Source organism: Empidonax traillii, unplaced genomic scaffold (genome assembly GCF_003031625.1).
Source record: "Empidonax traillii isolate 1590-97213 ecotype Southwest subspecies unplaced genomic scaffold, ASM303162v1 scaffold431:size823745, whole genome shotgun sequence".
Taxonomy (NCBI): domain Eukaryota; kingdom Metazoa; phylum Chordata; class Aves; order Passeriformes; family Tyrannidae; genus Empidonax; species Empidonax traillii.
In genome coordinates, this window is record NW_020955624.1 from 636,598 (window position 1) to 661,206 (window position 24,609).

The window sequence follows — 24,609 nt, forward strand, 5'->3', positions numbered from 1 at the left end:
AACAGTGTTGTGAGTTGCTATTTTTTTATGATTGATGAGTAGCAAGCCATTATCTGAGCTGTCAGAAACAGCTTTATACGGTCCACAGGAAATTTCAGGTTTTCAATGCTAGTGCTAATTCTCTTAAAAGTGCCTTTTGTGGTATGATTGAAAACAGTCTCTAAAAGGCCTGCTAAATTCTAAAGCTCTAATTCTAGTGTTCTGAGCTGTGAATTAGGATTTCTGTCCTATTCTGTCAAGAAAAGGCATATTAGTGAGATTTTAAAAAATTGTCTAAACCAGATATTAACAAGATCATGTAGCATCTGAGTTGTAGGACAGTATAAAAGTGAACATGGTGAATTGTTTGCCTATCTCAGAAGTGGTTAAAGCTACCACATGCAAAGTTTTCACAGGCTGTTTCCTTGCTGAATTGAGCTTCATGTTGCAAATAGCGTTAAAAGTAGGTCATGACACCTTTAGATTTTTTTTTTTTTTTAATTTTGAGAATATTTTTTCCCTGCAATCTTTCTTTTGCAGAGTTGGAAAAATTTTGCCCTAGTTTAAAAAAAATCATTCCTAGACAAAACCTGGAACTTTTCCATCTGGAAAGTGTTAAACAAGTAGAAACTTGGTAGAAGTTGTGCTAAAACACTACCTACTGTATTATCACTTTAAAAATAAAAAGGAGTTAAAAACATTTCTAAAGTTGGCTACAACTCAAAAATTAGAAAATTACCAATTTCTTTGAACACCACATTTTGTAATTCAAATGATACATTTGTATAATTCATGATAGTTTATTTTATCCTAAGCTGACATCTGGTATGGAAAACTTCAGCCTGTGTAGTTCAAATTGCCAAATCAAGAAAATGAAAAAATGATGCTTCACAGCACAAATTGTAGGGTGACCTTAATAAATTCTGATTAAACCTCCATCTATTATGTCTTTCCGGGAATACATCAGTTCAGGCTATGATTGTGTATTACAGATGCTAATAATTCTGAGGTGTACTCATATTCAAGAAAATTGACTTGTTTTCCTTTTAAATATTGTTATCAATCTTCAAGAAACTAGACAACCATCATTGATAAAACTTGCAGAATTTTCTACTATAAAAAGCAATCTGGATTAATGGATAAAATGGATTTAAAGGATCAGGGTCTTACAGGAAAAGAGGATTGTTCTGATGTATGATACAGATAGAAATTGCTTCGATGAAGGAGAGGTTTTTAAATCTCCACCCTTTTTCTTCAGTTTACTTACAGAAGTTTGCTTTCCCATTTCAAAAGCATCAGCTGCCTGTGAAGCACATGGATAGAATGTCCTGCCTTGATCCCCAGAGAGCATCACCTTCAGATGGAAAGGGCTTTATAATCTCTCGAAGAACTGAGGTTGCATTGGCCAGTCTTTGCTTCGCTGGGTCTTCTTTCTTTTACGTTTTCAAGATAGGTATAATGTTTGCCTTTTTCCAATCACTATGGCCTTTCAAATATCAGAGTTTTGTAGCTCCCTCAGCCCTATCAGTTATATACCATGAGTCCCATGGACTCATTTTCTTATTTAAGCATATCCTCATTGATTTTCCTATGTCGTGGGTAGTACTTGATTGCCCCAGACTCTGGCATAAGGTGCAGGAGCTGGAAAGCCAGGGAACAAACCTTGATTCAGGCAAAGAAAGCATTTCCCTCAGCTATTTCTGTGCTTGTTGTCTCTGGGTCCCCTGTCTACGGATCAGCAAGGATTCCATAGCCTTCCTTTTGCTACAGATAGGCATGGGGAGCCCTTCTTTCAGTACCTTTATATCCTTAAACCTCATAGATGCACACATCCAGTTTGCTGCCTGCTTTCTGCAGATGGCTGACAGTGTGCCCATTAGCAACTCACCCGTGCATTCTCTCCAAAAGGCTGATTGTTGTGTTTTGGTCTAGAGGTAGTAACCCTGGCAAGAAATCCTATCACGGTGTTGAGGTTGAAGAGACCATCTTCAGGACTGTCAGCAGACTATTCTATGTAAGGACTTGCTATTTATCTATGCCATGGTTTTGCCTTCCTTAACCGTGTTTTTGGCTTTTTGGTTTGTTGTTCTACAACTCCTTTTTGACCTATCTCCATCCTAAGTAATCTGTTATAGCCAAGGACAGTCAGGCCTACAGGGAAAAGGTTATATCTTTTATAAGACCAAATAATACAGCTGGAAGAAAAACAAGAAAGGTTTTTGTCTCAGAGGACTTTCATTAGATTTCTGGGCTCAAAGCTTGTTCTCTCCCCTGGCTATATTTCTGGGTCTAATGGAAGATATTGCCTCTCTTTTCAAGCCTATCCTGTTCCTAGAATTACGCCAGCAAAGCTACAATGACACTTATACGTGAGCAGGGAGACAGAAGCCTATACAATTCAAAATAATATATGTTATATATGTTAAGGTTATCTATTTAACATAGTCATTCCGAGCATAGTGATAATTAGCACAGAAATAGACTGGGCTGATTGGAGAATGTTTTTCAAAAGAGGTATGAACCTAATATATGTTTCTGGAGGTGGAAATAAAAGATACCAGTGCATTGAAGGTAGGAATAGACCTCTTGGAGTGACTTAAACCTTGTTTTCATTAGGGAAATAGCATATAAGAACTAACAGAAAGAAATATTGAGGAAACTTTTTTAGCTACTGAAGTGAGAAAATTATGAATCCCATTAGCTGGAGGAGAAGGACATTAGTGAATATTTTATAGTTTAATATAGTACTCTGAATTTCCAAATCTATCTTTAAAAAAATCACAAAATAACCAGACATGTTCAGGTGCCAGGCTTGAACGTACAATAGCTTGTTTATGTAGGGACTTGGTTCTGATTGTTCAAGGAACTTAAATTCGTTAAAACCTCTGAGTTTTTACTAAGAGTAGGACTATCATGGGCTGTGTAATGCTTACTCTAAGTTACTGTTCATACTTTCTTTATAAAGTATGTGATCTGTATTTTCATGGGTTGTGAAGCTGGTAAGAATTGAATTGATAAATGCAGATGTTCACGCCAGAAACCTGACAGATCAATCATGAGAAAAAGATGGTCTGTAAGGGTAATATGTCCAGGCAAATAAACTGGCATAGCTTTCTGATTATTGAATGCTTTGGAGAAACTGCCTGTAATCTCCATAAAGGAGCTATTATAGGATATTATTCCATGAATAAGTTTGTATATAAAAATAGATGAATTATTCACTTAGTTTTAGTGCATCTTACATAGAGGCAATTTATATTTCTTATAACAGTACAAATTCTCATTTTAATGAGTGTTTTAATGCAATGAAAAGTGAGCTGAGCATAACTCCCAGGTGTTGTACTAAAAATGGAGACATATTCAGGATCTATTCTAAGAAGAAATATAGTTGCATTTGCAGGTGTAGAGATAGGGTTGAATTCTCATCTAGACTAGTGAGGATTATTTTCACTAAAGTACTCTGTCTTACACCAGCCAAGACTCCAGCCTCAAATGCCTTATAGTCAGGTTCACATTTGCAAAACCTGACTGCATATTAGGAGTGCAATGAAGTGCAGGTTAAATGAGTAATAGATAGCTATGTCAACACAGTTAATGAAAGTGTCTAGAGTAAAGTGTTTAAATCTGAACTAATGCTGACAGACTAATAGCCTCCATCTCTGCTTTATACAATGGATAGATGCCACACCAGGTAATAGGCTCTTTTGGCTTTTTTTTTTTTTTCTTTTTCTCGTTAGCCTGAAACGGGAGACTTACAGCTATTACGTGGGATTGCAAAGATGGGGGTTAGTCTGACAGTGAAAGACCATGATATTAAAAATAATAATAATTTAAAAAATTAAAAAATAACAATGGGAAGTTTGTGTTAAAGTCTGGCACTATAATAATAATGTCTTTTTTCTAAGTTTATGAAAAGCAGTAAAATTCTCTGTCAGAACTATAATGGAGATGAACGCTCAGACAAGAGTAGTTCAGACAAGAGTCAGCTTTCAAACAAGCGATCTTAGTCCTGCAGATACTTATACCTTCTCTTGTGTAGCTGTTGACCTTAGGACCTACTCTTAGGAAGATGATTAGTGTCCCCAGTGAAAAGCTTTCAGTGTTCATTGGAAGATAATGCAGTGGTACACACAGGCTGTTGAGAAACAGGACTCCAGGATTCTGGTTTTGGACTCTAACATTTGGAGGGATATTACTATTTTTAAGTCAACTTTCTTAGTGAAAGAAATTTCTCATATGGGAAGGAGCTTGGCTTACTTTCATCAGCATGGCATAAAGGCTGTGACTCTGGCGTATTCACAGGTGAATCATAATGAGAGAGAATTCTTGGACATTTCCAGCCCCTCAGTAATTGGCTTTACAGGAGAAACAGCCAGATAGCTATCAGACAGGCAATGTAAACAAGGTAGAGCTGAAAATCAGGAGAAAATGAGGGCAAAAGACTTGCTTTCAGCTATATCTCCAATGTTAATTATGATTACAGTAAAAAGCACCATCACATAGGTAACTAATGCATACAGTAATATATTTCCTACCTCGGATAGTTTACACTCATATCAAGTGGGTGCTGCTGAAAATGGGAAGCAGCAAGTGATAAGGGGAAATACAGTAGCTATAATGTGCTCAAGAAGGTAATTTGCACCCAGTTGCTGATTTCTTAATGTAATATTAAGATAGACATTTTTCTCTTTCTTAAAAGTAGAAGATCTTTTCAAATGGAAAGATGATTTTTAAATACGTATTTTAACATACATATTATCCCTTAAAATTAAATCCCAGAAACACTGTAATGATAAGCACGGTATTACTACTTAGCTGGTTAAATAATCACTGCCATATATGCCAATATGTTCTTAGAAGGATCTTTGCAGTATCAAACTAAGAATCTCAGTGACTTAAAGTTCTTAGTTTCTTTACACAGTTTCAGCACTGTGTATGCTAAAAAGGATCTATTGTGGGAATATAGTATACTACCAAATATAGTTTCCACCCTTTGCAAGACAGATTTATAATGTGTTTCTGTAGTTTTAATTACTAAGATATATTGGTAATCTATTTTTGTGGCAAATGCCATTGTCATTAAAGCACTGATTTCCATTTGTAATAAAAATGTATTTTAGTGATTCAGCTATTTCAGAGAGAGGGCTTATTAGAAGTATCGATTCATCTTTTAAACTAATGGTTTGCTATTTGCCACTAGGATCTTATATTTAAATCTTGAGGTGTTCTACAGCATATCATTTGCCATTTAATGTTTTTGATATGTGGATTGTTACAACAAGCTTTTTTACCATAATAAGAGCAAATACTTGCACTGTATGGAGCAATGAGTTCATAACATCACTCAGGCTATCTGCAGAGCAATCTACTAAAAATATTTGTCTTGGTAGGCAAAACACAGCTTTTTCCTTATCAAAAATTTTTAACCTTTGGTTTTGTCCAGCTGATGGTAAAGCAGAAGGAATTTTGTTATGACTTTACCAAGACTTTTTAGAAACTTTATGTCTGATTTTCAGAGAAGTTTTTTATGCACTGGAGAGTCACAGCCTGCTGCTGTAATGCTGTTTTATTTTGTTGTTTTTCAAATTTTTCAGTAGGAAATAAGAGGCGTACATAAATGCTTCACTTTTTTGCTTATACTACTAATACTACTCATATGAGCCCTTCTTCAATTGCCAACCTTATTTCCTTTCAGCATATGAAATTTACTCACATGTGTGCCTCTGTTTCTTTAATTCAGACTTACCCACTCCTCTATGTGCTTCCATTGAACTGGCTACTAGCAGATCCTGCTGGGGTTTAGATCCTCTTCTGTGGAGCACTGATTAGCAGTAAAAACAGTGGGTTCCAAACTTGCCTTGAGCCATGGATGCTGTGTAATGTGCACAAGTGTAACATGGACATCTTAAACAGGTTTTGTACAGGCCAGCTCTCAGATGCGATTGATCTACATCACCACCCCCAGGAAAAACCAGTGGGCAATCAGAATTACACTTTTCCTGGTGGTAAGGTGGTGATGCCTCTGAAGAGTCACTGGAGGCATCATCAGAAGGCCATAGGAGCATAGAGCTGTTTTAGGGACAGCCTTTCTGCTACCTAACGATGTAGCAAATGCCCTGTGGCATATAGAAAGGAAAGAAGCTGAATGTACTGTGTGTGCTGAAGGTCAGTTTATAGTGTTGGTAGTTAGAGAATTGCTTTTGATCATTATCAGTATAGCATTTGGTTATCAGCATAGCAGTTCTGTCATGGCCTTTAGAACAAAGGTAATTTCAGTAACAGTTTATTGATTCTAAAAAGACCTGTGCTTTGCAACTAAGGCTAGATCATCTGCAGGAAAAAATTTAGAAAGTATTATCTGGACCCCACAGAGAGAGGGGTTCCTGGTATGAACCAGACCATGAACTACTAATTCAAAGATTTCCCAGTGATCAGTGCTCCTGGCCCCTCTGCTGATCTTTAGGACTCTAGGTGAACACACCTGCTCTCATTGCAGTTGAATTTAGAGGGAAGAAGTTGCCTCTTGTAATCTGGGTTTTTGGCCACCACCACCTCCTCAAATTTGCTCTTGACCTTTCTGTTCTCCACTGCCTTGAGCGTCCAGATCAACAAACAGCCTTCAAAAGAAGCTGCTGTTTCTTCTAGCTGTGGCCTGGTACTGAGACTCTGTTTGGTCACTGCTGTGCCAAGTTTTTTTTATTTCTTTCTTGATAGTTCCGATTCCTAAGAAAGCTGCTCTGTGCTGAAGGAGTGGAAAAAACACTCTTATTTCCTTTACTAGCAAACTCTCAGAAATGTAAGTTCCAGTAAATCACTTGTGATATCTGGTTCCATAATACACTGAAAGCTAGTGACTCTCTAGATATCCACCCTGTCAGCATGGGTTATACTGGAGTAATATTTTCTAACCTATCAGTGACAAAATGAGGGTTTGATTTACTATCCAGAGTCAAGTGACTTTCCCAACTTAGCAGACCTCTTTTTTTCTGCCAACACTGAGAATAAATCCTTGATTTTAGAAGCAGAGTATTGATCTACGTGTAAGCAAAGATTGTTTCCGTTTCTGTGTTTCCCATTTAAGCATCACACGAATCTGGAGAATCAGTGGAATGCAGTTTGTCATCTAGTGCTACTCTTCCTGCATTGTCACGTTAGTTTCTCTGTAGTGAGACATTTGAAAGCAATATTTGAGTAACAACTTGTTTTGCTTCGCCCCTTTTCACCAAAGCTCTCTATTCTTTAGGCATTCTCCAGAGTGCCTTCACATATGAACATTTAAAATGGAAATTACTTAAATTGCTGTTTCATGCAAATTTCTCATGCTCCATTGTCCATCGGCTTTTATATGTCTTTTTCTCTTCCTTTTTATTCTTTTTTTTTTTTTTTTAATATTTATTTGTTAGTGCTGATGCTTTGTGAGCAAGTGTTTCATAGCCCCTGTTCTTGGGAAGCATGTTGCACTAGCATGTATGGATAGGAGATGCTTTTGTCAGATCTTCCTTTGTACTACATTTAAGAAGGAGCTGGCAAACTCTGCTGTGCTGAGAAACAGAAAGTGTAAGCTACTTTGATGTTGTGTAAGCTTGAACAGTTTCTAGACAGGTACAAATGTGCTTAGAGATACAGAAATTGTCTTTACTGAACACTGGTCTGTGTTCTCACAATTCCTACATACTAATTCCTTTGCTTGTCATGGTGGTGATGAGAGGCTGAATATGTCGAGGAAACAGGAGCCCACAGTTTTTGGGATAAAAATACTATCTTATCACAGCTTCCTCTCTTTGACTTTGTGTCTGGGATTTGGAAGTAGTGTTTTCATGTCAGTACATCAGTGCCTTGACTAAGGAAAGGAGGTGTTTTTCTGTGTCTTTCTCTTATTTTGTGTTACATGCTGAAGTTAAGAATTATGTACAAATGCCAAAGATGCTAAATGTAAGTAAAATATAAAATGAGGTTGTTCTATTTCCAAGGTTTTCAGGACATGTATTTTTATGGTGTGTGCATTCTAGGAACATCTCCCACCCTTTACCCCAAGTCACAGAATCACAGAATATGCTGAGTTGGAAGGGACCCACTGGGATCACTGAGTCCAACTCCTGGCCCTGCATAGGACAGCCCCAAGAGTGTCACTATGTGCCTGAGAGCATTGTCCAAACACTTCTTGAACTCTGTCAGGCTTAGTGCTGTGACCACTTCCCTGAGGAGCCTGTACCAGTGCCCAACCACACTTTGGGTGAAGAACCTTCTAATATTCAACTTAAACCTCCCCTGACACAACTTCAGGCCATTCCCTTGTGTCCTGTCACTGGTCAGCCCAGAGAAGTGATCAGTGTCTGCCCCTCCTCTTCCCCTCAAGAGGAAGTTGTAGACTGCAATAAGGTCTCTCCTCAGTCTCCTCCTCTCCAGACTGAGCAAACCAAGTGACCTCAGCTGCTCCTCATATGGCTTCGCCTCAACTCCTGTGAATGCAACTCTGTTTTTCATTCATAAGGAAAATGACAGCAGCAGCACTGGTCAGTGAGCATTCAGTAGCTAACTAAGTAAATAAATCTACCTTTGAGTAAATAGTAATAGTAAATGAAATATTGCTTCATTTAAAATCCTTTAGCCTGCCAAAGAAAAACGGAGATTCTCATATGCTATGCCTGAAAAAAATTCTAACATTATACTTCATATGAAGAGAGAACTAGATGTAGAGTTCCTTGATGCATTTCTGTGCAAGCAGTGGTATGATAATTCTTGTTACACTTCAAAAATAGGGCTAAAGAGATGCCATTGTGATTAGTCCAGATGTTCTGTAGCCTCATTGGGCCCCATGTAAACTATACTTGAACACATGTTCCTTGTCAACTGCCTTTAAAATAAACACAGATTTCTTTAGTATAATCACTACTTGTACCACTGCTTCTGCTACTGCAGTTCCTGGGGTGGAACTATACAGGAGCCTTTCTTTTCCTTGGAGAGTGATGAATCCAGTGCCTAATTCTCCGTGTGGATTTACTTGAAGAACTGACTGCCAGATTATATTGAAAGGACATTTTCATTGCAGAAAAAAAAAAAAGCCAAGGTACTTCTCAGCATGTGGTGCTCACAGGGCTGACTGCAATGCAGTGTGGAGGTACCCGAGGAGCTCAGCACTGGCAGCAATCTGCTGCAGAAAGAGGGCATTCAGTATAGCCCAGTTTACCCTACTCTGAAGGATTCACTTATGTGGTTTACTGGACTGGGTTTATCCAGAATCCTGCTCCATAAACTCACTTCTCTCCAAGTGAGACTGGTGGTTTTGCTCTGTCCTGTTACAGCTTTTATTTCTTACTAGAATGCTGCCCCCAGAATTTTTAAGCCCTGTAACAGCAAATGGGTTTTGTTGATATTCCACTTTGACAAACCTTTCTGAAAATTCAAATCCTGAAAAAGCACCTTGCTAAGCTGAAGGGAAAGCTGGAAGTCTGCCGAAGAAAGTTTATATACTCTCAAGGAACTGATGAGAAGCTGAAATGTGCATTTTCTTGCTATCTGTAGAAAGGGAGCTTCACACACCACAGTGGAAAACAATATTTTTCATTAAATAGCTTTGATGAAAGGATTTACTATGAAATGAAAAGCTTATATATTATGATCTAATACAAGCTGGAGTAGTAACCTGGAAAATTTTTCTCTTTGATTTCCTAAAGATGCAGTGTTGACAAAATGGACCAAGTTCAATTATAAAACCTGATTTTAATGTTTTGGGTTTTTTTTCAGATGTTACCTGACTTAGATAAAAGAAATCCTTTTAAACTCTTTAATACACTTAATGAGGAAGGAGACAAGAATTTGTAATTAAAAATCAAAGTGGTGTATTTAAACTGTATACAAACCTGAACTTACTTGGTATAATTCATACAGCAAGGTTTCAGTGTAAAATAAAAGTGATGTTCATGAGTTTCACTCTAGGATTATGAAGAACTTTGGTTGCAAAGGGGGGAGGTCAGTATTGGGTCAAGAACAGGCTTTTCTGAGTGTTTGACTTTAATTGAAATATGGAGATAGTGGAAAAAGAGATCACCATCTGACCAGCTATTATCATTGTCTAGGCCTTTTCTTCAGAGTTGTGTAAGGATGTCAGGGGACAGGAGTGAAAAAAAAAACATGAAAGGTGAAAGCAAAAGAAGCATGGCTATACAGTAATTTATTTTTTAAGTCCCATCTCCCTCATAACACAATTGGAGAATGAGGAGTTGGGGGGAAATTTCCTGAGAGGACTGACTGAAAGAAAAGGAGATCCATGGATAAAGAGAACAGGGAAAGACCCAAAGTGATTTGAAAGACGAGTCAAAGCTGGATGAAGAAAAAAATTAGGTCCCTTGACCAACCCAAACCCTAAACAAACAAAGGAAAAAAAAAAGAAAAAGAAAAAAAAAGGCTCAGGAAACAGCAAGGAAGATCAAGGGGGGAAAAAGTAAAGAGGAAAGAAAGTACACTCAGAGTACACAGTGAAATGGCAATATAGGAAAGAGGAAAATAACTACAGGTTAGAGAACTGCTGGGAGCACCATATTCACAGAGAGGACTAAATAAGGAAAAAGGGTATTTTCCAAAGATAAAAAAGAGATGACACTTAGAACTGAGAAACGGTAAATTAAAACCACCAAATTTCAAATGAAAGGGAAAATAATAATAGAGAAAGTAAGCTAGAGATGAAGCAGGGGAAAAGTGAGGGATCATTAGAATGACACCACTGGCTTGGCGAAATGGTTCATTTTCTGTGAGATGTGGTGATTTACTATACATTTCAAAAATCATACCGTTAGTGATCCTCTAGAAGCTTGGCCTAAGCACTCAGTATGAGCTTTGTGAGTAGAGCATGCAGTGTGAGAACAGCTATGCAGTCTATGCTGTTTTCCTCATAAATTCAACATTTATCAGTGGTCTAAAACATCCAATTATAACTTCTGGCACCAATCTGGGGCCTTGAGAAAACACTGAGTCAGGAGCTAGTAGGCAAACAAACAGCAGGTTACCAGCAGGTAACTTTCCATTAGCTCCTTTATTTCGGTTCAGTAAGAAAAGGAAATTTAGGCAGTGCCCAAAGCAAAATATTTTATTAACTCTCTGTAGCCTTATTCTGCCAGGTGGTTTGGCTTTGAGGAAAGAAATTCTTAGTTAGGTCACTTGCACTTGTGTCTATGATCAGTTATTAAAACAAATAGCCCACCATGACTGCTGCAGTTGTAATCCTTAGCCCTATGGATATAAAACTAAATTTGGGTATTTAAATTCTCCTGACAGCTTGAAAATAACAGGACAAGTCCAGGGGCAGGCATTCCTTCTAGTCCAGAGACAAATTAAAGCAATAAAACATACTGTACAAAATAATTAACTAAATGCACAGAACTATATAGATTTGCCACAAATAATACAGGAGAAACAAGTGCTTCTATACATTATCCAATTCGTTGAACACAGTATTTTCTATTGATTTTAACACCTTATTATTTGCTGACTATTACCTAGGCTCCAATGAAGTTAAACACAGTTAAACACAGAAAGTTTTCCTGCTAACCAATCGTATTAGGAAATTGCTATGAAGAACAAAACTGATCCTTGATTCTTTAATCAAGTCCCAGGGTGCAAAGACCCTTAGTAAATCTCTGACCATCAGAATTTTTGCAGATTTGGTTGACCAGCTGTTGGTTGCTGGATAGAGAGCTGAACTGAAAGGACTTTTTAGCCAGGTGACAGTGTCTGACTAAATTTGACATAACTAACAGTATCAGATTGACAACTAAATGATCTCTTTTACGGTGTTTCTTCTGTAGGACATAGTCTTTTATCACTAGAATTTAGTCTCTGATTTCCCAGTTACTGCTGGTCCTATTAAACAACAGCTGACAAAACGCATCAGAAATACTCTTTGCAAAACAATTTCTATATTGTCCTGCTTGAAGTTTGTCTAAACTGGTGTCCTAGAAAATTTTGTAAATGCTGAGTCCACACATTACCAAAAAAACCCCTTTTTTTTCCATCCTATTTTGAGTCTTCCCAGCACTCCCTGGAGTCCAGAATCTTCTAGCTGAGTGCTGTTTCGTGACAGCTTCATGGTGTCTTTTCCATTTGTGTGAATTTATTATGCTTTGGAACGGAAAAGGGGATTATTAACGCACATTTCTTCTGTTGAAGTCGCATCTTGGAAAAAGTCAGTTCCTAAAGCACGTTGGACCTGGGTGAAAATTGAGGAGGGAGTTTGTGAAGAACATGTGGTGAGGAGGCTGGTGTTTCTGTGAGTGGCCAGCTCTCTACAAGCTGCTAATGGAACCGTTCCTCAGCAGTGCTCTGTGGTGGGAATTTCCACTGGAAATGTTTTGTCAGGCTGTCCATACTAAAACCAAGATATTGTTCTTTGGGGTTTTGTTTGTTTGTTTGATTTTTTGTTTGTTTTCTTTCTTTAAATGCCAGGGAAATAAAGAGGACTCAGTAATCCTGGTGTCCTTACAGATTTCAATTGCAGAGGTAACATTGCTTTCTCTCTCAGATTTCCACTGCAGCTTCTCTAGAGTGTTTTCTGCTCTTGACTGGTGGTAGTATTGCTGTGATACAGTCTGAATTCAGAGGTGGTTGCACTGCAGTGCTGGATGAACCAGTTCCTGTATATTTCCTGAATTAATTGAAGTAAAAGAACACTCTACACTTTGATGTAGTGACAAGCACTTAAGTTATGAGTTCATATCAGTATTTGTGTTTTACTTATTTCTGTGATTGTCCTCAACTGTGATCATACCAGGCCAATTTACTTTTCTTGATTAATTGACACAGTTTTAATCTGCTCTTTACTCTGCCAGAAATAAAAAGAAAAGCTCTCAGTTATTCTTCAGAGTTCACTGATTTCATAGGAGAAAAACTGGCTGTAAGCTCTGTCATAAAGGCAATATAGATTTTAGCATTCCAAGTTCCCTATAAATCAGTGCCTGGAAATTGCAAATACGCATGAAATAGATTTTTCCTATTTTAATATTGATATACAAATTGAAGACTTCCTTAATGTATTGTTCATATAGGAAAAAAATTCTATTAAAGAAGAGAGGTACATTTTTGGCTCTACCAGCAAAACAGAAGAGCGAAACCCATTCCAATAATGATGACAGAGAGGATAACAGGCTGGGAGGTGGGATGACCAGAATGAGATTGTAAATTAGATATCAAAGGAAATAGAAGACTGTCAAGTTTTCCATCTTCATCATATTATATCAAATCTAGCAGAATTATATCAAATTCTAGCAGAAAGTTGTCATTAGAATAAATAAAAGAAATTGCAACAGAAGTACAAAGCACTATAAATGACAGAGTTCATATGGCATAAAGATGACAAGCACTGTGCCCAATGGAGAGTTCCCATCACCAATCAACAGAAGTTCACCGGAGTTAGTGTGAGATTCTGTTAGTGTCTGATCTGTTCTCTCATTTGAACTATCAGAGACAGAACAAAAGAAAAAGGAAGTAAATGCAGAAGCAGCAAACGTTTTGCAGAAGCATTTAGGCAAGACATAAAGCTGAAGAGACAGCTTCATATCACCCCCATCTCGCTGTTTCAGCAATAGTTACATTTGCTCCATGCTGCAATGACAAGCTCAAATTGTCATCAATAAATGTTGATTTGTTTTCTCCTAATAACAGTAAGCAGCTCCCACTCAAAATCAATTTCAACTTTGTTGGCAAGACACTGCACATTTGTCTTTGCCATGACTGTGCTGCGTAAAGGAACAATTGAATGGAAAATTAAATGAACAGTAATTGAAAGTAAAAAGTGCCTTTTTTAAAGGAAAATCAGTGTTATGCTGAATTTCCAGGACTCACTTATGTTGCAGGGTTTTTTTAATCCTTAAAATGGTAGAATGGGTCAGGCTAAAAATTTAATTATATAAATACGTGCACATAGTCGTACATAATTAAAAATGGACTTTAACCTAGAAAGAATACAAAGGCTCTTCAGTAACTTCCTAGGGTTTTAATTCTGGCAAAAGCAGCACAGTTTCTGCAGTAATTATACATCCAACACATTTGGATATGCTAATTGGATCTAAGCTCTAATTAGTTTCTTTGTGTGACTAAGAATGACAATCGCCAAATTAATTTAATCCGGTTTTCTTCTGAACTTCAGTGCTGTTTTCAATATTTTTAGTACAGAAGACATAGACTGCCAAATGCTTTGCTTCATAGGATGGCAGTGGTTCATCACATACAGTGCACAGTACACATACTTCAAGTACATCTGCTACATTTCGTTGCATTGTTACAGGTAATACACTTCAGCAATTAGGTTATTCAGCTCGATGTGTTGCCCTGCCAGCGGAGTGATGAGGACCTGGAACATGTCAGCAGTCCATCCATGCTGCTGTGAACAGCTGTGAACAGATACATTCTGGAGGTACAGAGGAAGCAGAGATGGCTAGTACAATTTGTTGGTGGTCTTTGTGATCAGATAGGAACATGAACTGAGGAAACCAAGAAGTGATTATTTTTGTTTTTATTTAGAAATAGGTATTGGCAAGATGAGTAATTAATATGATACCTCATAGTTCTGTTCCTCCTTGTATCCTGTTGCTGCTTTCAATGATTTCTGATGGTTTTCTGAATCCAGTAGATCCTTGATTCAGTTATTACTCATAATTATCCTTGCTCATTCCCTGACTGTAGTATAACCTTGCCTTCAAAATGGCAAGAATTAGAACAGCTCTGAGTGCTTCTGAAAATGGCAGAGAGAAATTACTTCATTGTTTTAAGGCCATCTTCTTTTGGGTTACACAGAATTATAGAATCATTTAAATTGGAAAAGACCTTTGAGATCATTGAGTCAAACCTAACTTCTATATCATTGCAGAAAGCTTATGGTTTATACTTTTTGAGACACTCATTTCTTAAGGAGGTATCTTCAAAGAATTTATATTAATATATTGAAATTAAAAAGTTTGGAAATTGCTCTAAAGTAGTGGGTGTGTTGAAGAAAACAAATATTTCAAATTACCCACTTATGAAATTGTCAAATACATTTACTTGAAGTTTGTTCCTTGTTTTCTATTTCACTTTGAAAGATCTGTGAAACACATATACAACATTTCTGTAAATTTCTAGCATAGTCAGCAAAGGTGCTCTCCTTCTTTACAGATCCTTTCAGATGGGTTGAGATTGCCATTTCTGCGACTGTGTCAAATTGCATGAATGTTTTAGATGTTTTACGTCTTATATTTCTCTGCAGGGTTGAATTCTCCAAGAGACTAGTCTTAGTAGAGGCCCAGGACCCAGCAGGAGCCTACTAATGTTAATCTTGGTTTTCCAGAGGGAGCAAGGCTTTTCGTCCCTTTAAATAGGGACATGAAAAGCCCCTGGATTTAGAGGTTTAGAGTAGCTACCTGAGTCAGAAGGTGAGCATCCCTGGAAAGACTTCATGCAAGGTCCATGGAGAAGGCAACTCAGGGCAAGAATTTGTACCTGCAGGTGTCTGCTTCTTTGGCTGTGTAACAGCTTTACGTAGGCATTAGCCACAATTAAAACTCTGCTTCAAAGTCCTCTGAAGTCAGTCATTGTCTTTCTGTTGGGTTTTAAATTTAACACAGGTAATTGTACAGGCTAGCTGAGTGGGATAGCGACTTTCAAAACCAAAACTGGTTATGTTTGTATGTGATGCTAAAGGATATGTGTTGACTGATTTGTTTCTCTGTACCCAAGATAAGCATCATATAAAAATGTAGGCCAGGTATATTTTCAGAGAAGCTGAATTACAAGTCAGTATCTACTGAGCTTAGTTTGAAAGGCAGTTGGTTGGAGAGATTCCTGAGCAAAAGCTTCTGTTGACAGAAGCCCAAGAAATACTATAACACCAATGCAAACCATGCCATGGCTGAATTTCTTTTCTGTATTATCAACTGCAGTTCTTTCTCAATATTGTGATGTGCTTATCCTATGATCTTTCTCTCAATCATCATATGGTTTTTAACCTGGATTTAAATTACTGCTGTGTCATTAGCAATTAGTAGTAGTATAAGCTTTAATTAAAACTGATGTAATTCCTTTTGTCGGAGTTCCACTAGGAAGGATGAGCTGGAGCTGACAGAGTGCTAAACTTATGGTAGCTATTATTTCTTTCATTAGTGTACAACTAAAAGTAAAGTAGAAGTATTGCTACAGCCGTAGTACTTTTTAAATGTTTTTCAGTAATATAGAAGTTCTTCCAGAGCTTGTCTAAAGAAATGCATATAACCCCAAGTCCTGGATACTGTCATCCATTGCACGCTGGTATTTAAAAGTGCAAACCGATATCCCTAATTGCTTAATTTTCATTTTAAAGATGAATCTGTGCACAAGCCCTTCCCTGATTTTCCATCCCATTGATTCCAGAGGGTGGTCCTGTTTATTACATATGTTTCTACTTAAAGCCACCTAAAAAGAATGGCTAGCAAACTTTTATGGGCAATGAGGAAATTATTTATGTTTTCTCTTTTAGCTCGGCTGCTGGAATCCTGTCACTGGTCTGAATGGATCACTAACAGACAGAAAGCTGGAGAATAACATGCGAGGAGTGGTTCTGCGTGTGGTGACAGTGCTGGTAAGCAGATCTTCAGTTTTTTGCACTGGCAAGAATATATTTTCTTCCTCTTGCCCCATCTTTTTATTAAGTACAACATTTTACCAAGAAATTAGTTGGTGTTGGAGTGTCCAATTTAAGCTTATCAATATCAGAACAATGGAGCATTTTCCACAAAATAAAATTATTTAGCAGTACAGCTCACTTCAGATTGAATCAAACACATTAGAACCTACTTCTTCCACAGAGACATTCTAAATTAGATAACACAAATGTATGAACTGATAAAGGGCAACTTCAAATGCCTCGTTAGCTGAAGTTACCTAGCTGAAACTCTAAATGACTGAATACCAATTACCTTACCAAACTGAATGCAGTGTGACACAAGTTGTTGCACTTGAAAAATATTCAAGGTCAACTTAAGGTGAGTAACATCAGTTCAGTAAAACATCTACTGTCTCCTCCTGGCTTTTCTCCAGCCAGGTTCATCCCCTTTGTGAACATCTTGCATTTAGCAGCTGCAGCACAGTTCTTGGTTTAAAGCTGAACAGACAACATCTACCAGAATAGGAAAGCACTTCGTGTTATGAGGTCAGCATATTGTTGCTCGAGGAGTTGTTAGAGTGGAAAAACATAAAAAAGAAGAAGAAATTAATATAATAATTAATAAGAGACACTTTTAGCCCTCTTTGGACCAATGCCCAAATACAAATTTGACCAAGGGCTGCAGAACTGTAAAGGTTATATTGAGCTATTTCCCTTTTGATACTATCTGCTCCTGTTTTTAGGTTCCAGTTCAGTGCCTGAGGGCCTGACCGCTTGCTTATAAAGAACAAGATGAGGAGTTTTCACAGGTTGCATTGCTGACATTGCATGATGAAGGAAGAGGCTCAGTCAGGGGTGGAAAGTGAAAGTACCAGAACAGTTTTGTACCCCTCCAGCAATTTTATGGGTATTTAAATACTATTATCTGTCAGGGTGCCTAGTCTGTTTATGGCATTTAGTATACTAAAGAACTTCCTGTGATAGTATCTCCAAGACAAAACAAACCAGCCAAACAAACAAAGAAAAAACTCCAAAAAAACCAAAACAACACCAAACCAAACAACAGCAACAACAATAAGAAGGGTGCATGCACAGAAAAAGTAGTAAGGGGTGAACATTGCATGTTTATCAAAATACTATCACAGTGGCAGTGGCTGGTCTTTGTTTTACCTGATACTTATATTAATTGATTCACTATAATTATGTATCGTTGACAAAAAAAGATCTGTGGATGTTGCATAGAAAAATAAATTCAAGTTAGATTCTTAGAATTTTTTTTAGTTCTCTTTCTTCCCTCTCTCCCCACTCTTACTTATCCCTTGTTATCTTAGTTAGCTTGCCAGAGAGCTATAATGACTTCTTCCAAGTCATCATAGCGTGAATATTTAGCAACTTGCAAAGATAGAAAAAAGTAATTAGTTATGCTGATAGGATAAGAAGTAATAAATAATAATAATAATATACTGTGTTAATATAGTAAGCATTAATATTAATAATAAATATGAACATTTTAATATAGTAAATATTAATATTACTAATAAAGACAAACATTTTAATTTCAACACAGAGCACATGGCAGTTCAGTCTCCTCACTAGTTTTAGATGTGCTGGATAGGACAAAACTGAAAATTTATATTTTACCTGTGTGATGAAGATGTGTGATTCTTTCCTTTGGCACGTGTGCAGGAGGGATTTCACGGGTTAACTTTATTTTAGTGTTGTTCTTTATTATACTTCCTTTTCATCTTCCTCCCAGTTTTTCAATTAAGTCAATATATTTCTGTTAAAAGAACCTATACAGACTATGAATGATTAGTTACTGTTATGAATTCTGCCAGTTTCTAAGAGTATGATTTTGATCTGGAGAAACAAGATGACTTGTGTTAAAATCAGATAATACCTTTGAATATTCATAGGTTTCTTTTTCATTGAGATTTGAGAAGTTAACAATAATTTGGTAATTTTTTTGTTAACACTTCAAATCTCTCATGTCTTTCTGGATAGCAACCCTTCTTCTCTTCCAATTTCATTTTGTTATGCCTTCAGGTTGAAAAGGACTTGTTCTAAAAATTGCAGTAGAATTTGAGATGATAGCAAATTGCAACACCTGGGTTTATACTGCATTATACTCACTGTGAAATGAAACAGTCTGAAGTCTGAAAATGATAAATGATTGTGACTAATTTCCCCAAAGCAGTCTTTCAATAAGCAAGTGCTGAACAATTCCCATCATCCATATCCATCTACTAATTCCTTTCCCTAGATAAATTTAGTAATTATGGGCTACGTATCTGCAGATCCAAAACATAATCTCTTAGTGAATATGAGAGAATACAGTATGGCCCCAAAATGGAAATTGTCTGGTTTCATTTGGCAGGGAATCCTGGCTCCTCTGCAGTTAATATGAATTCTCCCCTTTGCATAAATAGTAATAAAAATATTTCTGTGTGGTTTATGCTGAGGGGAACTATAATCGTGTTTGTGTACATGTGATTCAACATTTGAATCTGAGTTGGATTAGCATTGCACTTTATACACTTCTAGAAAAGGTTTATTTTGTCTTACTTAAATACCAGATGTCTCTTTCTTGGACTGCTTCCACACATGCAGCTGAAGTTTGAACTTTCTGTTTGACAAGTTGCTCTTAAGTTCAAGTGACTTGCTGGTGAATTTCTGAAATGTAATCTGGGTTTCTGAAATGTACCTCAATCAAAGGTCAGCATAATAATTCCAAACAAATTCAGAGTATCTTGAATGAACTATTGCCCAAGAAAAAAAAATAAGCTATATATCTATTTGGACTATTTCAGTTTATCCTCCTCTTTTTCAGCTGTTCACTTTTATTGAAAGAGACCTAGAATACAGCAGATATTCTCATAATATCATTTCACTAGCTGTGACAATTAATGAATTATTCATATGAATGATAAGCTAGTAGAAATGGAATGAGATTTGGCCTGTTTGACAATGAAGAGGCCAGCAGGTATTTGCAAAATCATGTTTCTAAAAAAGCCCCTGTTGTTCGAAAACAGCAAAAGTTTAAATTTCCCCATTTTAAAGCATTAACACCTTCACTGAAAAGTACAGAGCCCTTTCTGAAAAGGCATAATGTATAATATCCTAATGGTGCAAAAGATATTTGTGACTTTACATGACAATTTGATACAGCTCCCATACAGGAATGTATTTTCGTATCTGGAAGGTTCTAAAAATGCAGACAGGGTGGAGGCAAGAAAGATAATAGCAAGCCATGCTGAATTATTCTTCTCCATAAATCCCAACTCACTACTGAGTGTTATTACCTGTAGGTTACTTGCATGAAGCTGCAGTTTGGTACCCCTGACTCCAGGTGGGCACTGTGAGACATGATGCAGTGAGAGGACTGGCAAAAGGGTGGATAAGCATAGCAAAAAGAAAACCAAAATGAAAAAAAACCACCATCATTTGCACGGTGGAAAATGTTATCATATGTGGACTAGTTCAATTCTCAGTAGCTGGCATTAAATTCATGAGCATTTGTTGCCCAGATTAGGAAAAAAAAAAAAAATTGAAAGCAGACAATGTCTTTAGGGACATGAGCTGGCAGGAGGTCTGCATCTTCAGTACCTTTTTCTATTGAACTTATTACTCAGAGAGAAGATGAAAAGTAAGCTATGAAACTGAGGCCTGTTTTAAAAGCTGAAATTGTCTTTGGGATTTGACTTCCAGTACTGGTTTAAATAAAGTAAAAAAGAAATCCTTTCCAAGAAGCTGGAGAAGCTTTCAGGGTGATTGGGAAAAGGACAGGCATAAGAAAGATGAAAAAAGACAATGTTTAAGCATATGCAGAGGAACAAACAGTCAGAAACTGATAAAGGATAAAAAATGGCAGGACTAAAACATCAGTGAATGACTTTAAAATAAAGATCAACTGCAGCAAAGATTATGTGCAGGAGACCTCATAAAATATTGAATAAATATTTTATAATAGTGTAGAATAGTCTCATAGGTAATGCCTCTTCTACTTTCTCCCATTTTTTTAATTAGGTGATCATTTTTCTCATGCAGTCCTGATCCCATTCCCCATTTTGACAATTGAATGTTGTAGACTTCTTTAAAGCCTTCTTCATCCCATCAGGCTGTGGTTTGTCTGAACCAGTGCCTGTAATCTTTTAAGAAAAATAATTTTAATTAAAGCATGTATTATACTAAATTATATAATGTTCTGTGTTATCAGCCTTACTGGTATATTGGACTATAGTGCACCATAGGGAATTTCTTATGGCAGCAGAAGTGCCTCAGAAGGTGGTAAGGTTAAGAAACACTACTTGACTCTTCATCAGTTGTGGTATTTGTGCTTTGCACATACATATTTCAATCATTTACCTGAAAGGGATAAATCCTTCTTTGATTTATGCACTGGAGTTTAAATGTCAGAAAAGCCGCACGATGCAGTTTATTGTATCTGAAGTCTGCCATAAAATCTCTATATACTGTTACTTAGCAATATATTTTTTATATACTGTGTATATACCATTTAGTATATACCATGTGTGCTATAGTTAAAACATTTCAAAAATACTTGGCCATATGCTTCCCTTTCATATATGCAGTCAGCCTGCCAATTTTGCATCCACGTCAGTGTATTTCATGTACTTGGGTGCTTAATGAAAAAAATTGAGCCTCTAGTATAGAATAGAAACACAGACTCATAGAGCAGTTTCAGTTGGGAGGGACCTTTAAAGGCCATCTAGTCCAACCCCCCTGCAACGAGCAGGGGACTCTTCAAATAGGCCAGGTTGCTCAGAGCCCCAGCCAACCTGACCTTGAATGTTTTCAGGGATGGGCCATCCACCACCTCTCTGGGCAACCTTTTCCAGTGTTTTACCACCTTCATTATAAAATATTTCTTACTTATATCTAGTCTGAATCTACCTTCTTATGGTTTAAAAGCATAACCTCTTGTCCCAGTGCAAGAAGTCCCTACTAAAAAGTTTGTTTTATCATTGCAGAGAAAGTGACAGTATTAAAACAAAGAAGCAGAGAGGAGTGGAATTTGTGCATTTCATTCTTGGGATGAAAATGACAACCCATAAACAGAGATAGAAAAAAATAAGATTCCTAAATTGCATCCTATTCTCCGCCATCTGCTCTACTTCTCTTCTGAGGGTTGCCAGTCCTGTTTAAGGTTACTTTAGTAAGTAGAAAATGAGGACAGGAGCCATTTAAGCTGTTCCCTTGTAACTCTTCAGTGTTGATAACTGAGCACCCTAACTGGTACACAAGGACCTATCAGGACAATGTGTGCCTTGATCAGGTATTCCTTGTTTTGCCAAAAATTTGGGGGTGGAGTAGCCTCCTCCCCCCTTGTACTCTCATTCAGTTCTTCTCTGCAAACATCTGAATTTATGTTTCTCTTGGAAAATACATTCCCCCCACCCCCCCTCAGGTAGTACTGTGCCATGATGAGATTTTCTTTAAAATAGTTATAATTGAAATCATTACTGTAACAGCAGCAACTAATATTTCTTGATAGAGAGAGAGCCTGTCTTTCCATTCTTCTTCCCACCACTATACCTGTACAAGGGCCAAATTTAAATTGCTCTTGACTGGGCATAGGCCTTTTTTAAGAGCTGGTTTATGTCCCTTTGAACTACCTAGCTTGTATTAAAACAGGTCATAAGCCTTACAGTTATTCACACTGCACATACCTACTGTGATCATTTGTTTGACAAGCTTTAATATCATACCCTGCTGGGACGCCCAGCCCCTTTTGGTTTTCAATTAAAATTTGCAATCCATTTTTCTAAAGTAGCAGGTACTATGCACTAGATGAGGTGAATATCAAGAAATTCAAGTGTTTTGGGACCTGGCTGGGGCCACAGCTTGACAATAAGGTAGGTGCAATGCAAAACCTGGTAGGACCAGTTTTTAACTCAACTGTGTGTCAAGAGCTACCTCTCAGGGCTCCTTATCTCTTATCTTCTCACTGACCCTTACCCTTCTGCTCTGTGGGCATATTTGCATCCATATGGTTCACAGAACACACAGGAAATCTGACTTTTAAAAAGAAAGTGGTTCTTACTCTGATTGTAAAGATCCTTCCATACTATGCAAGATTGAAAAGGACATGAACTGCATGACAGAGCTCCTTATGAATAGGACCTCTTGCAAGGCTGCTGGAAGAAGTATAAAGCAGCTCCCAGCAGGTTAATATACCCATACTACACTCTTGTTAATTCAAGTACCTGAACTAGCTACATTAAAGCAACCATTGTTCTGTTCAGATGTACTCTAAAACACTCCAATCAATTCCAATCTCAATCCATGTTCCTATCATATAACTATCATGGTTCAGAAAGAGCTATTACCTGCATTAAGTTATTGTGAATTAAAATCAATACTCAAAGCTTGGCAGCATCTTAATAGACCATTGCCATAGATCGCTTTGAAAGATGTCTTATTCCAATTGCAGGGCAATGGGAGGAACTGGGAGGAGCTAACATTTTTTGTTTGTTTCTTCTAAATAGCTCTAAACTAAAGAGCGTAATAAATTCAGAAACTGCTATTTCATTCAGGAGAAAAAACTACCGTTTAAAGTATTGCCACTGAAAGAGCAAACTTCATGTCTTGTTGAAGATGACCATAAAACTATCATCAAAAAAGTGACAGATGAGTTATGCACACAGCAAGTGCGTAAGAATACTGGTAGACAAGGGCCACATGTGAAATACCCTCAATATTGTAGTGCGTTTCTGGGATGTGAACTAGCTTCTTGCTGCAGACAAGGCAACTTCTCTGTTAGTACAACTGGCTTTCTAATCAATGTGTTTGAAAAGCACAGGATCTGAGAACAGTGATTTTTGGTGCCAATACTGTTACACAGCCCATTGGCACAACAGTATATCGAATAAGTAGTATTTAATTATGCAAGATTTTTTAGATTTAAAACCTTCATCTTTAATGTTATTAAGCACAGGAGGTTGTGTTATGTTTTGCAGCAACTTTTATAACTTGCTAGTGGGAGAATTTCTGTAATGAGAGACCGAAATGTTTCAATTAAATTTTGGTCATTGATTCTAACATGAAGTTATGTACATTGCTGTTCAATTAAAAAATTACAAGCTGCTGGGCTGTTCTTGTCCAAATAAAATCCCCAACACAGTGGTCAATAAAACACTTGAGGAAATTAGGTATTTGGGGCTGCGTAGTTCACTGAAATCTTTTGGGTAAGGAAATGCAAAATGGCTAACATTTGAAAGGAGAGGGCTGTAATTATTTTATGAGTCAAGGAAAAGGAGATTAAACCTAACAACAAAACAACAGCATCCTGTGCTTGAAAATGTTTTGGTCATGGTTTATGAGACTTAGTGCTTCTTGTTGGTTATAATGACTGTGCTTAGTCATCCAGCAGCCATTGGAAGAGAGTTGAGATATCTAGTAGTAAGAGTGAATTTCAGTTTTGGGAGCAGTTTCTTAGCCTTTGCAGGTAATAGGAGTTTATAAAGTGTCACAGTGAATATTTAGTTCCTGAGATTGCCAGAGCTCTGCTTGGACTATGCAAATCATTTAATGTGCCTGTCCACTGTTTCCTGAGTCAGTGTCAAGCACAGACTGACAGTCTTGCCCACAAGTGGGCTTCATTTCTTCCTTCTGTTTTTTTTTTTTCTTTTTCCTTCCTCTATTTTCGGTAGAAAAGAATGGAAAATTTAATGAATGAAGAGTCCTATTTAATGAATACAGTGTCAGTATTAAAGTATTATATTCCAGTGTGTTCAGTATTTTCTGATGAGTAGACACAGAGGTCATTTTCATATGCTTTATGAATTCTAACCACCCCTATAATTACCTAATTTCAAAACTCTCTTCTTGGAATCATAGAATCATTTATGTCGGAAAAGACCTCTAAGTTCATCAGGCCCAACCATTAACCCAGCACTGCCAAGTCCTCTGCTAAACCATGTCCCAAAATGCCACATCTACATGTCTTTTAAAAACCTCCAGTGATGGTGACTCAGCCATTTCCCTGGGAGGCCTGTTCCAACGTT

General features: G+C 37.2%; 1 protein-coding gene across 1 annotated transcript in view; it reads left to right on the plus strand.

The window, feature by feature from the left end:
* The window catches only part of GRID2 (glutamate ionotropic receptor delta type subunit 2), a 558,809-nt gene that overhangs the window by 387,500 nt on the left and 146,700 nt on the right, over positions 1-24,609 (plus strand). Inside the window, exon 9 of the mRNA XM_027894516.1 lies at positions 16,457-16,558. Coding sequence (XP_027750317.1) covers positions 16,457-16,558 — 102 coding nt within the window. The remainder of the gene's footprint in view (positions 1-16,456; positions 16,559-24,609) is intronic.